General features: G+C 33.8%; 1 protein-coding gene across 5 annotated transcripts in view; it reads left to right on the top strand.

Moving 5' to 3' along the window:
- Positions 1–12,974, top strand: part of LOC113396109 (hypoxia-inducible factor 1-alpha-like) — a 92,397-nt gene extending 79,423 nt beyond the window's left edge. For 2 of the 5 annotated variants that reach the window (XM_026633917.2, XM_026633915.2), the window contains exons 8-12: positions 4,637–4,896; positions 5,012–5,217; positions 5,315–5,615; positions 5,689–5,843; positions 10,383–12,974. In XM_026633917.2, coding sequence (XP_026489702.2) covers positions 4,637–4,896; positions 5,012–5,217; positions 5,315–5,615; positions 5,689–5,843; positions 10,383–10,949 — 1,489 coding nt within the window. In that variant the 3' untranslated portion in view covers positions 10,950–12,974. Of the gene's footprint in view, positions 1–4,636; positions 4,927–5,011; positions 5,218–5,314; positions 5,616–5,688; positions 7,152–10,382 lie in introns of those variants that run through there. The other 3 variants (XM_026633916.2, XM_026633914.2, XM_026633918.2) reach the window with 2 other exon arrangements.
- Positions 12,975–14,217: the final 1,243 nt, after the last annotated feature.

Here is a 14,217-nt window from a genome sequence, read left to right as displayed (position 1 = left end):
TAAGTACGTACATAGTAATACTTGGTATAAATCACGTTCACAAGTCTAGATTTTCTGTGCATAAACGAAGGTAAGTACTGGTCCATTAGCGCGCCGGATCATATTGCGCGGCTAAATTGTGGAACAACGCTCCTTCATCCAACAGTATCGTATAACAGATTTATGATAGATTGATGAAGGTCTTCCTGCTTCGTTTCACAATCCAAGAAGTAATAACGGTATTCATTTATACATTCAATTCTCAATATTGTTATACTTTATTAATATTTTTATCGTTAGGCACATAACATTTTTCCCGTAGGTGATAGTATACTTAGTTTTTAGATTATACGCTGTTGCAGTAGATAACTTCAGTGACTCATTATATAAAGGTAAAGTTGAGTTGTTATGGAAAATATATTCGCTCAATTATTATGCTAGTCAAGATTTAGCATGTTTGATGATCAATATGATTGTACTAAAATTTTTCGATTTTGCCAAGAATATAATTCACATAATATGTATGTCAGTTGATATACGATAATTTGGAAAATTTCTAAAACATTAAATTGCTGTCAAAGAATACACCGTGTTAAAGAAAATAGATATGCCAATTTTCTTTTGAATTTATTTTGAGAGTAGGTAGTTTCACGTTTTGCATAAAGTTCGCGGGTCATTAACCTTTTCGGAAATAGCTGTCGCCAAAATAACTTATTGCTTAAATGCGTCAATATATTTTAAAATAACACAAATACTCTGTTGTCAACGCCGAGTGTTATGTAAACAATAACATAATCATATATTATCGAGGTCGTCACAGACAATAATTGCAGCCTTATCTAAGTCAACATATATTGTAGTGCCATAAAAACGTGTGAGAATCACTCATTGAAAAATGATGTGGAGTTAACTTGACCGTGATCAGTAGATCACCGGTGGTACGCGAACTATGTTATCTCACCGCGTGGCTGTCGAATGAACGAAGCGGCAACCCTCGAATATTTATCATCAGGTTACGTCGCTTGACTGTGCAGTGTGTGTTTAGGTTGGTCGCGTCACGAGTCTCTCGAGTGCGCCGTCGCCGCCAATCGCCGCGCGTATCATTCGCGCCACGGACTTCGTAGCAAGCGTACACCCCATGCGTACACCCTGCCGCCCACCTACCGAAACTCACGTTCTCGATCAGCTGTTCACTTCGTAACCTCCGCACGAAACTTCTCCACACAAACTTTGTTTATCACTCGTCCAAACGTTGGCTTTCCGCACAATGGTAAGAATCAGTGGAATATTTGTGTCAGTGAATAGTGATACCGTGTTTGTGCCGCTAAAAGTGCTAATAACTGCATCATAATAAATTATGTAAGGACGGTAGTCGGCTAATAAAAGTGCATTGTTATCGTCTTCGGGCCATTTATATTCTTTACGTGTCCAATTTAGATATTTGTGGAATAATTAAACAATTTCTCATAAATATTCAAAACGAGGTTAAGTAACTTATTATATTTATCGATATATTCAATTGACATTGTAACCGACGATTGGTTGTGGATATTATAAAAGAATAACACAAATACATAATCGTAATCGTTAGTTATAATAATGTTATAATAACTAGAAGCTTATCTCAATCGATGTTATCATTTTCCGACTCAGAAATCGAAACCAGTTACATTGATGGAGCGTCTCTTTACACTGCACTTATGGTTGTGTTGCGTCTTGTTTTTGAGATATGCTAAAATTAGCGAACTCGTCCCCCGCTGTCCTCAGGCGGCTCGTTATGTAACGCGCCACCGGTCCGGCCTTGACTCCCGCGCCGATCTCACCGACACGCCATTGGCAGACCGATGAGATATTCGTATTGAAATTGAATCATTGTTTAAATTGTGGAAACTAGTCGTACACGCTAAGATGCTAACAATTTAGAGTATGAGAAATTAGATTTACAGAGAGATTAGAGTTTTTTACTAAAAGCTTTAACTACTTTGTAAATCGATGTTGTTTTACAACGTCAGCCTCATTCGTGTAGGTTATTTAACGGCAGATGCCAAAATTTTCCACAATTGCCACTGATACCTCATAGTTGCCTTCATTCAATTGCACCTGTTAAATGTTTACTTTCATCGATCAAACGTGTCCTTCCGACAATAATAATGCCTGTACTTACTATCTTCCTATTATCGTCTTAACGGCTATAATAGGGATTCTTATCAGTGCGGCCTTGAAACTAATGCGTAAATATTTATCGTGATAGAAAATCGTCTGGCGTTTTACACTTGATACCTTGTTAGTGTGGCGTTAATGCTTATTAAGATACTTACACGTTGAATGTACTAAAATTATCATTATACTTTGTTTTAATATTTAGAACTTCTGATACGTTATTCTCGTTTAGATACTAAAAAAGCAAAGATACCGATATAGATATAGTTCAGTACCATTTTCTTCCCTGTAAACCGTTTTTATTTTGTTTGGTACCTGTTTAAGAGCTTTAGTGTTATCGATAAAATAATATGTAAATAAGACTAGAAAAATTCATTCGAAACGTGCATATTCATGTGTTTTTTCTTATTTTTTTTTTTTAATAATGATTATGGTCGAATTTTAGTCACTAGGCGAACACTAGTCTTATTAAAATGCATGAAAATATATTGTAAATTACGTTTAACAATGTCAACTTAGATCAATAACCTCATTTCAAAACGAAACGGTTCATTATATTTTACTAGTAATAATATTCTCACGTCAAACATTTAGTTATAATTAAAACCTGTTTTATTTATTACATAGTAAGCCGAGATTGTCGGTTATAAATTTTGATCGTATGAGATGGCCAAAACGAATGCCCTTGTCCATGGCAATATAATTGTTGAATCGCGTTTCTCGTTCAACGGTATCACGGCCAAGGTCAGGAACAAAACAGCTGCTTCGCTTACTATTAGTTTTTGAATCGATTTTTTTTTTTTCAACAAATAATTATTTTTCTATTTAACACGTAAACTAATAATTTCACAAAATGTGCTTAAAAAAAAATAGAAACAGAACATTGGTTTACTGAATATTATGTAAACAGCTTGAGGGATAACCATGGGTTCTATTTTTAAAATAATCATATAAGCAGACTAAGCAATATTTTTTATATAGACCGAGCAGACAGAACGTCGGATCGTAATCTAGTCGGCAATCGATACGGGACACACCGCGTGGATTTCTGCGTGCGCATTCGGTTTCACTAGCAGCCTAGTGAATGGCCGCCCCAAGGAAAACATGGGGGATTTAGGCAGGGGGTGAGCGGGCAAGGTCGTTAGCAAGGCCGAACTTACTACCATCCCGACATCTCTCTTTTACGTGACAGCATCCCATTCAACTATCTTTCTCTAACAAATTCACTTTCGAAAGTAGGGTAAATGCACCGAACAAAACACACCCTCTTACGATTTATGTCTGGCCCAGAATGAATCGACTTTTTGGCAACATTTCTTACGTTGTTACGTCACGACAATTAGTTTCAATCTGCCAAGACTTGCTAATCTTCCGGCATGCATTATATTTGTGCGTAAATTAAAAAGATACTTTATTCTGTTTTAAATTAGAATCATTTCATAATTATATTTTTTGTATAATTATATTTCTAGTTAAGATTAATACAGTTAAGTAACATTATCTATATAATGAAGGAAATAAATAATTCCGTTAACGCAGCATATATTTTAATCTATTAGGTTAATGAAAACTTGAACTTTACTTAACTGTCAACAACGTTCTTATCGTAATAGTTAGTCGATCGAAGTTTTGACGTGAAATCATTGACGCAAATGTATCCCTGAGGAACAATTCTTAGGTTATCTTAGTCACTTGACATTTATTAATTAATCCCGTACTTTGGTAGTTAGAGCTGTAAAGATAGCATATGTTTAATGGCGTATTTATTGATTCGTTTAGGTTTATTCAAATTAGTGCTAGCAGCGAGACAGTCGACACGTTATTAAACTTTTTTTATTGTTACTTCAATATTGAAGTTGTTACAATCTCGTGATTGTAGTAGTGTCGACCGTAATCGCGTTTTAGTGATTCACTGTTCAAATTGTTTCGTATTTTTTCCTGACTATGATATATAATTTATTTTCCAAGAATATTTTCAATAAGGTGAGCGATAACTTCGTAGCTACGCAGACACTATTATAGTTTTATAATAGGTATTAATCAGATCGATTTATTGCTGTTTTCACATAACAATTTCACTCCATCTCTCGTGTCTTAAGTCATTTTGCTACCTATATATCTTATATATTTATCAACGAGAATTAAAGATAGTAAACTATGTAATTATATAAATGAGCTAACGAGTTACCTGACAAAAGAATATTGGTCTTTCTCTGCTCTATTCTAGATGTATCACTCGTTTAAGCATCGGCCTTGAAGTATTGTTGGCTCATTACTCGGTTCCACATACGTTCAACATCGCGACACATTGTACAGTGCTAGGAGGATACTTATGTTTATCTATTAGCACTCGTTTCTTTACCAAATCAATTAACACTGTAAACATCTACCTGTTTTCTAACAAGTTATTTATTTTTTGACGGCGTTAAAACTGTAGACCATGTTTCTTTTTCATTTTATTGATTTATTTGCTATTTTGTACGTGATTTGTTCACAGCGGTATCGAGTGCAAAGATGAGGTGTTTGCTGCACACCAGGTGCAGCATGCAGACTTGAAGCCGGTGGTGGCTCCGACACTGCCAGCACCAGCTCCGCAACAAATCTGTGTTCCCACTGAACCCGCTAACGGAGCGATAGTGGCCGCTATTCTCCCAGAAGAGGAGAGACCTATACCCGTTACAGAACTTATATTTGCACCAAGAAAGAAAGAAATGAACAAAGGATTTCTCATGTTCTCTCAAGAGGAGGGACTTACAAGTGAGTGGCACTTGAACAGCAAAAGCTTAGGTATCCGTTGCTTGCTTTTAGAATACTTTATTAAACTAATAATCTGAAAAGAAATTCCTTGCAACATTTCGTTCATGTTTTTCAGTGCTTAAAGACGAGCCGGAAGATCTGACTCATTTGGCACCCACAGCTGGTGATGCTTGTATTCCTTTGGAGAATAGTCCTTTTGATATGTTTGACGAGTTCATATTGAGCGACAACTACTGCAGTTTACTCGGCGATGATTTGGCTAATGGATCACCCGTAGACTCTCTAATCGGTGACTCTTTACTGTCTTCACCTGAACCGCAGGTTTGTGTTCAATGTTGAAATTATGAATAACAATTCTATTCAAAGATCAATAAAATAAAATAAAATAAAATATGCTGATAAATAATCGGTTTTTCAGGAAAATGAATCTTCTTGTGAACAGTCGTCACTTCTGACGGAACTGTCATTGGATGCTTTCGATAACAATAGATCAGACAATGACATCGATGATGGACATTCGCCATTTATACCCACAACTGACGAGCTTCCGCTCCTGGCGCCAGCTGTCATGTGGGGCGCTCTACCCGATAACGTTAGCCAAGCGAGACCACAGCCGTCGGAGGCTCAGACTTCGGCACCAGCTCTACAACGTCTACTCGCCGCTCCACCTACGGGCCCACAACCGCAAGATCTCATTACAAACATTTATTCAGACCAAGGTACTTTTAGAGTCACCGTACGAAATGGATATATAAGATTTTGAATTTATTTTACCAAATTAATTATTTTTAGGTCTAATTCCAAGCAAAAGCATATCAACGTGGGATACGGGTGTAAAACGAGTTCTAAAGCAGGAAGAGGAGCCCACTGCTAAACGCGTGAAGCGCAGTCCCTCCCCAGCACCTGCTGCGAGGTCGCCGTCCTCAAGCGTCCTCATGAACCTCCTGGTGAGCGGCTGTGACGTGGATGCCGGCTACATTTGCATGGTGCAATGCAGGCCGCGCCAAAAAGCGAAAGCCTGAGACAGCTTAAACTGTCCTCAGATAAAAACTGTGATAATGCGCGTCCAGTGATCGGTCGATAGTTGTCCGGACCCCTCCATACAGCGATATTCTGCATCGAATACGAATTATTACTTAACCGTGCCGTCAATACTTGTGATATTACTACTGTTTATACACTTTCAGTATCTAAGCCACGTCCGTAAACGAAATGATCATACGACAATAAATATCAAACATCAAGTTTAAAGTTTGTGGAGGTTTAGGTATTTGAACGGTGCAATGGCACCTGACAAGGACTTTTTAGAGTAGTAAATCTTTCGCTGGCTTGCGATCTCGTACACGCCTCGAACAGGCATGCGAAATAGACTTTTTAATTGTTCAGCGTAGACCACACCCGATGCTACGCAATAAATCCTAAGCAATCGTTTTAGTTTTATTTTAGTGCTAAGTTTGAAGTGCGCATATCGATGTGGTTATGGTGAACTATTTCTAGGTGTACTGAGTCGACTCGCGTGAGAGCTCTGCCGCGCACTCTGTCTTATGTTCTAAGAGTCAATAATTTAATAGATTTTTTATTAATAACCTATTTTCAAAGGTCACCCCTCTATTTATTCGTTGTAGTTAAGTTACGAGTAGTTAGATAATTTCTGTTGATTTTTATATAAAATTAGATAAGACTGCTAGAGGCGGTTTAAAATATCATAGAATGCCCGTCGTTATTAAAATTTTACCAGAGTTTATCTTAGGAAGTGTAGTTATAAGGCAGTCTGTGGACACGATTTGCTAGTTATTTAACAGACGACACTGCCAAACCATACAAAGTACAATTTAGCTGAGCGGTTTAGTTGTGTTGTTGACTTTTGTTCATTTTATAAAGGATATGTATTCGTAGCGATTAAATAATGTTTTAGTATTTATTTTTAACGTTAACTGCGTCGATTTTTGTATTTTATTATTAAGATGAATGTTTAAGCAGCTACGAAATACTCGAATAAGATAAAGGAAAGCTCGATAGATGTCATAGAGCTATACTAAGTAATATATACAGATACCTAATATATTAAAAAGACGTAAATTTCTATGTAGAGATATAACTCTTGTCATTGTTTTTATTGAAAAAGTTTTTTAGTCGTAAGTGGATGATGTATGTATTAGAAAAATATAATATTTATTTTTCTTGAAACAAAGTATATTGTCACGAGGCCTGATGAAACTGACGATATTAAAAGAAACGAGAGCAGGTGAAATGTGCACATTGATTTTATTTACCCCCCACATCCTCTCCCTTCCGAGCGAGTATTAGCTTTGATTGAATTTACGTACACAAAGACGAAACATCATTTATAATCAAATACATATTTTACAAATGATAATATTTTTACAATACTAAACGAATGACAATTAAATTTTCAGTGCTTTTTAGCTTACATTTATGAAAGTAATTATATTATATTCTTTGGAACGCGCTTTATCTTCTGGTATAAGTAATATGTATGTTACTGTAAAAGCTCGAAATGAGGTAAATCTTAAGATTTTCCAGTAAAACCAAAGATTTACCGACATGAGTTGGTAAATGTAAGTATTTATTATAAAGAGACGACCTTTTCGGACTTTTACCATTCCAACCTAACCTAACCTAACATGTAAATCCTAAGATTTACCAAATGAATGATGGTAAAAGTTCGAATCCCAAAGTTTTATGGACATTTACCATTCATAATCGGTAAATCTTAGGTTTTACTGGAAAATGTTAAGATTTACCGTAGTTCGAGCTTTTACAGTAACATTTTTATTGGTTTTGTAGTTTTTTCAGTTAAAACAACAGAACGTCTCGTCATATATTAGTACTTATCGATAAACTTATAGACTTCTTCAAGGCGGTACTATTAATAAGATTATTATAAACCCGGTAATATATACTAACGAACGAACGAACATAATTTAGAGATAATGCTATCGGACAGATTAACGAGTATCGGAAAACTAAGGAAATGTTATTAATATTCAGTACCGCGATAAATATATAGTTATTGCTCTAATTAGATGACAGATTAAAATAATTTACCTACTTCAAAATGTAGTTTATATGCGGAGCCGTAAATTGTTAATAATAACGCAAATGACGTAAAAAAAATAATTAAAACAGTTGGCAGATTGTTCGTGTTCTTAACCGAGTATACACCTCGGATAGATAGTGTGAAACGAAATTCAAACCGTCAAACTTATCTTGTTATTTGTTAGTGGATAAATATGTCATTATTAAAATGTTTTTTTAACTTTGTCATTTTGATAGCATAGTCCGATTTTGTTATGATATTGATAGGCTGACTGAATGAAGACTTGCAAATACGCCACCATGTTATGTGGTATCCGATGCCTTGAAATTAACGATGTAAGAAATATTAACCATTCCTTCCGGCGCCATAAACCTTCGGAAAGATATTATGTCCCTCGTGCTTGTAATTAAAGTGACTCACTTATTGGCTCAAACCGAAACCATTTGCTGTATTGCTTGTATTGCTGTTTGGTGGTAGAATATCTGATGAGTGGGTGGGTAACACCCCACCCGAGCGGGCTAAAGCCATCCCACCAATTTCAAGTTTCACTAATAGTCATAAACAAGATTTAGTTTTTAATAGTAAGTAATAGTTACTGAAGCAATAACTCGGCTGATATAAACTGTTATTACTTCTTGCCATTTAACCTTTTTGTGAATATTCCGTTTCGAATAAATATTGAACAAACAGCGATAACAGTCCGATACAAATTTTATAATATATCTATTTTCAAAGGTTAATGGTCCGTCGAACGGAATTCAATCTATTTAAGTTATTAGAAGAATACAAGAAGTATTACGAGGTTTTGAATTTAACACAGATTAAATTATCTTTCTTACACATGCGGTGCATCGCATAAACGTTAAACTGGTTTTAACTAGGATTTTGCCCTCAGGCCTTTTCCAACGGGCTGTATGATGATCTGATCTTATAACGCATACGATATATCTTTTTTAAATATATTTTTCTGACATTCCACCGTAAATTGCATTCAATGAAATTTAAAATTCAATAATATCCTAAATAATATTGAATACCTGTATGAATAATTTGAATCATCAAAAATCTTTAAAATATAATCGCTGTTTAAGAATTCTTTAATTGATTTTGAAATAAAGTCATTAAAATAATTTTCGTGACCCTTAAATTTTGCTGTTCCAGGCTTTGATCTAATTCAGCTTTGGTATAAACGTACGTTTAGCCTCAAAAATAGTTCATCGTGCTTTATGCCTTCAGTCTTTGAAGACAATACACACGGTTATACTATGATGTTTAATTTTCTTCGCTAGTTGTTTTGTTATTCTGAAACGAATAACTACAGTTACAAGTAACGTGCATAGATTCAATAACGCAATTCAGTCCCACTATTCTAACTAAAGCTGAACACTTATCACCTGATACCAAAAACATTAACATCGGTTATCATTTAAAACATATTCGTTCAAGCTATTTACGACCTCCGTGGTCGAGAAGTGTGTACACCGGTTTTCATGGGTACGCCGCTCCGAGGTCCCGGGTTCGATTCCCGGCCGAGTCGATGTAGAAAAAGTTCATTAGTTTTCTATGTTGTCTTGGGTCTGGGTGTTTGTGGTACCGTCGTTACTTCTGATTTTCCATAACACAAGTGCTTTAGCTACTTACATTGGGATCAGAGTAATGTATGTGATGTTGTCCAATATTTATTTATATTTATACAAGCTATGATATAATAATTACAAAATAATCTTAAAATTATATGTGATAAACACTTAGTTTGAAACCGTAAATAGATAAATTGTTTTCTCTAAAAAAAACACTATCATGGTTCAGATAAACTAGGACATCCGAAAGAATCCCGACCGTAGTTAGTGGGACGATAACAAAGCACGAAGCGAATATAAAGATAGCGCGTGGTCAAATCAGCCTTTGTATGATACGCTAGGTTTCCTACATTGGAAGACAAAAGATAGAAAAAGGTACGTCCATTTCAAGTCGGAATATCACAGTAATGTTTACCTTTTGTAAAATTATATATAAGTTGACTATGAATCAAGCTTGCAATCAATTAAATATTTACAGTATTTCACACGAATTAATGAATATAGTTTAATTTTCTCTGATCGAGCATTTCGGCAAAATGTATACATACAAAAAACATACATAAAGACATACATACAAAAAACAAACGGTTCTTGTGGTTAAGATTAAATAATTATTAAGAATAAAATCTAGCACTAAGTAACTATGTAAATTGTAAAGAAGTGATTATTTCGTCACACTCGGCTTAAATTCAAGTTTAAAGCTAATACTACAAAAAATTACTCGGTACTTTTTGCTGTCGGAAACGTCAATGTGCACCATTTACCGCTTATTAATTATTATTGATTTCCATTCAATAGAAAATTATTTTTACATTTAAATAATAAAAATTATTTGTGTGTTACAGGACATACATCCGCAGGCAAAGCAGATAAATCAACAGCCACCAAACTATCACCTCATTATGAATTCCCAAAAAGTACCACAACAGAATTCCGTCAATAGAAATATTCCTATTCCCGTCATTAACATCATACAATCGACGCCAATGACCAATGGCCAAATTATACGTTCAAATATGAGTCCAATGTCACCCTTGACTTTGAACGTAGGGAGCCCCATGTATTCTTTACCCTCCAGCCCAAACACTCCGAGCTATAGTCCCGCAATCAGCCCAGCTCCAAAAGACCGTATCCTGAGTCCTTATTCCACTCCCCAATCTCTTTCGCCGACCGGAAGTTACCAAATGTACAGTCCTAACAACAGACTTCTGTCACCCACCGGTGTGATGCAAGGCTACGACCCTTACCTCACGACCAAGATGCAGTCGAGTCCCGGATTCATGCTTCAGTCCAACGAAATGCTGCTGGACTCCAACGTACCCCTGACAACGACGGACTTCTGGCCTGACTCTGAAATATTGCAGAGCACGAGCGAGCTGTTGACCGCCTTCGATGATGTAAAACTAGTTTAAGAGTATATTGAAAGATTGTTTGCATGAGTGATTTCTTCTTTCCGTTGGAAGATTGTGGGAGTATTAAATATTGTCGTTGAAAGCGTTTCAATATATGTCCCGTAAAAATTCTCAGTAAAGGTCTAAAGGTCCATATTATTCGCAACTTCACACAAACATTCCAATAGAAGTGGTGTTTGAAATATATTACGTAGTTGAGATATTTCTCTCCCTTAGAAATCACTCGAATGAATGCAGGGTCGAAAATAATCGTAATCCAAAAGGATTCCACACTATTTCTCATAGTTACCTTATAGCCATCGTGTTTAATAAGCACGATGCTGATGACATTTAGTACGAAATAGCCAATGTTGAATTTTTTGATGAATTTTATAGATTTATATTAGTGAATATTTAAGCATATATTATAATGATTTCATGATTTAAAGCGGAATCCTCGGTGATACAAAGATGTGACTTAGCGTGAGAAACGGTTTTTACATTATATTTAACTATACAATAAATGTTATCATATGGATTATGAATAAGAATGGGTGTAACTTAAGTGTAAGTGACTACAATCACGGCTAATGAGAGTTTCATATTTAGGCCCAACTGGTTTCATCATTTAAACATAGATTTATTTTAGTCTCTATCGAAAATTTGTTAACACTTTATTTTCTTCTCGTCGTATTGTATTCTTCCATTAGTATGATTTAATACTTTATAAAATAAAGCAAAATTATAGTGTTAATTTCGTCGGGAGGACACTCTCGGTTATTAAAATTGTTAATGATTATATCGATTCTGAACTTTTAATTAGACATAGTTTAATTTTTATTTTATGATCAAAATTTATATACTCAGCTAGGAAGTAAGAATACGAATAAATTTCGTAATCAAAATCATCATAATACCCGGGCGCTGTCAACACAGCATTGCTATTCTGTAAGAATTCACTTCGTTTCTCACTCGTGAAATGTTGACAAGCAACTTACAACGGTACGCCATTTTGACACGTGAATTCTATAAATTTTATAATTATTATAGTCAACGCTGCCACATTCTGACTTTTCACGCTCGTGAGTTTCGAGTTTCTTCTTACAGAATGCCTCTATAGTTGTAAAGATCAAAATTGGCATTAATCAATTTGAAGGTACTCATACCTTTAACTATCAATTATACAATCCAGACAATTATCGGCTTTACCTATGTCTCTTCTTTGCAACGGTGATTAGTTAAACAATGTTTCTGTCTTTTTCTTAGAAATGTCAAAACACTGACGAAGGAAAGAAATAAATAACAGTTTAATTATACACCTTCTAAATAAGTTTTATAAGTAATGCCGTATATTAAATGCGTAAAACATTTTTCTTGTGCGACTTATATCCAACGATATATTTTTTGTACACTCGAATAAATTTTATTTATTCTACGTAACATTTTGTTAAATAGTTGTAGTTTTATGTAGCAATCGATGAAAAAAAATACTTTAAAACATCGTAAAATTGCAAGTACAATTATCAACGTCACACAAAAATAATTATCTTCATAAAATGCAATCGTTAATTTAAAATCTCGTTAGGTTAAATGCCTACGCGTAATTTTAAGTTTGTTTTAGTTAGTTTAAATGAACTTTTTAATAAAAGAGAGTAAATGTAGTCTTATTAAAGTTGACAATAACGGTGGCTTCTTTTTTTTGAATTTGGAATAACCGAAAATTGCCGCCAAAACCATTGATTATATGGCTAGACGTATGTTTGTTTCTTTTAGCTTATACTACTGTATTATTATATAATATTTACCGTACTGCCAATAATCTATCATAATATTACGTTAAAGTTATCCGAGTCTTGTATGAACGTCGCTGTGCCATACACAATTGCATGTCTATATTTCATCTTATGTATGCCGATAATTATCAACGATTATATAAATATACATACATATGTATACATATTACTTATTTGAAAATGCGAATTGTAAATACATAATAAATCAGATTCTTTTATATATTTTGAGAATAAATTTCTGTCATTATTATAATTATTGTTTTATTTCTACTCTGTAATATAATTGTATTTATGAAACAATCAAAATATTATTTAATATGAATCTTCAAACCTAATTCTTAAATTCAATATATATGGGTAACTCAATATATTGAATTAAATATAGTATATACCCCTATATAATATTATTAAATGTTACTGGTTCTTTTTCAAAATTATTATTATTTTAAAATGTCCTTAAAAGTCTTCAGACGACACAATAAAAATAAATCTAAAGAAATCGACGCTAAAAAAGACTAATAATGTTATGTAATAACATATAATCTAATCTGCATTATCAATATCAAATTAGAGAAAGAGTTAGAAAGAAATAGAGAGAATTAAGAAAATTGAGATTTTATACTAGTTGATCAGGTTTATAACAATTCGTTATTACAACTAGCGACATCTAGTGACACATAACAAAACCGCTATGGCAAACTTTCCGTTACACAATTACGTTACTACATTGTACACTAGATGTCTCTAAAATATAAGAAATTACAAACTTATCAATTATTAATTAAATAATATAACATAACGCAAAAGATCATTCATGAGTGAATAGATCTATACAAATTATAATATTTTTTTATTTTTATTGCTGAATTAAAAAATATTTATTATTCTCAATAGCAACATTGTACTAAATTAGACTTACAGACAGACAGACTTCCGCCTTCAACAGGCGCCTTTTTTTTCCGTCAATCAAATTCATTAATCTTGGTCGCTTTTCACTCACGAGATAGGTAGTTTTATTAAGTTTCAGACTACGCAAAGATATATCTTAAATTACATATTCTTTCCTGAGGCAAGTCATAATAAAATTTTGTTGCTGTTCTTAATGTTTACCTGAAGAATATAAATAATAAATAATCGTAAGACTTATAATAATCTTATAATATTTAAAAAAATAGTAGTTGGTAACAGGAGTTCGATAATAGCGTCAGTCATCTGTACAAAATCTAACATTAAGACGTATTTGCACAATAAAATCTACAGTTAAAACAATAATATTTTAAATATAAATGATGTAATTAACCATCGAATACTTTTAACGGCTTCGTTGAAAAACTGAAGAGTCAACCGAATTTCAAATATACTTAATCTTAAACACCAAAGATTTGTTTTTGTTTTACAAGTTTTTGTGACTGAATATAATTATTAGGTATATAACTATTATCAATATTCTAACAATTTTCGAATTATATTAGAAGTATATTGTATTTTTTGTTGTC

This window comes from Vanessa tameamea, chromosome 19 (assembly GCF_037043105.1).
Source record: "Vanessa tameamea isolate UH-Manoa-2023 chromosome 19, ilVanTame1 primary haplotype, whole genome shotgun sequence".
NCBI classification, from domain to species: domain Eukaryota; kingdom Metazoa; phylum Arthropoda; class Insecta; order Lepidoptera; family Nymphalidae; genus Vanessa; species Vanessa tameamea.
This window is presented reverse-complemented; position numbering and strand designations above follow the sequence as displayed.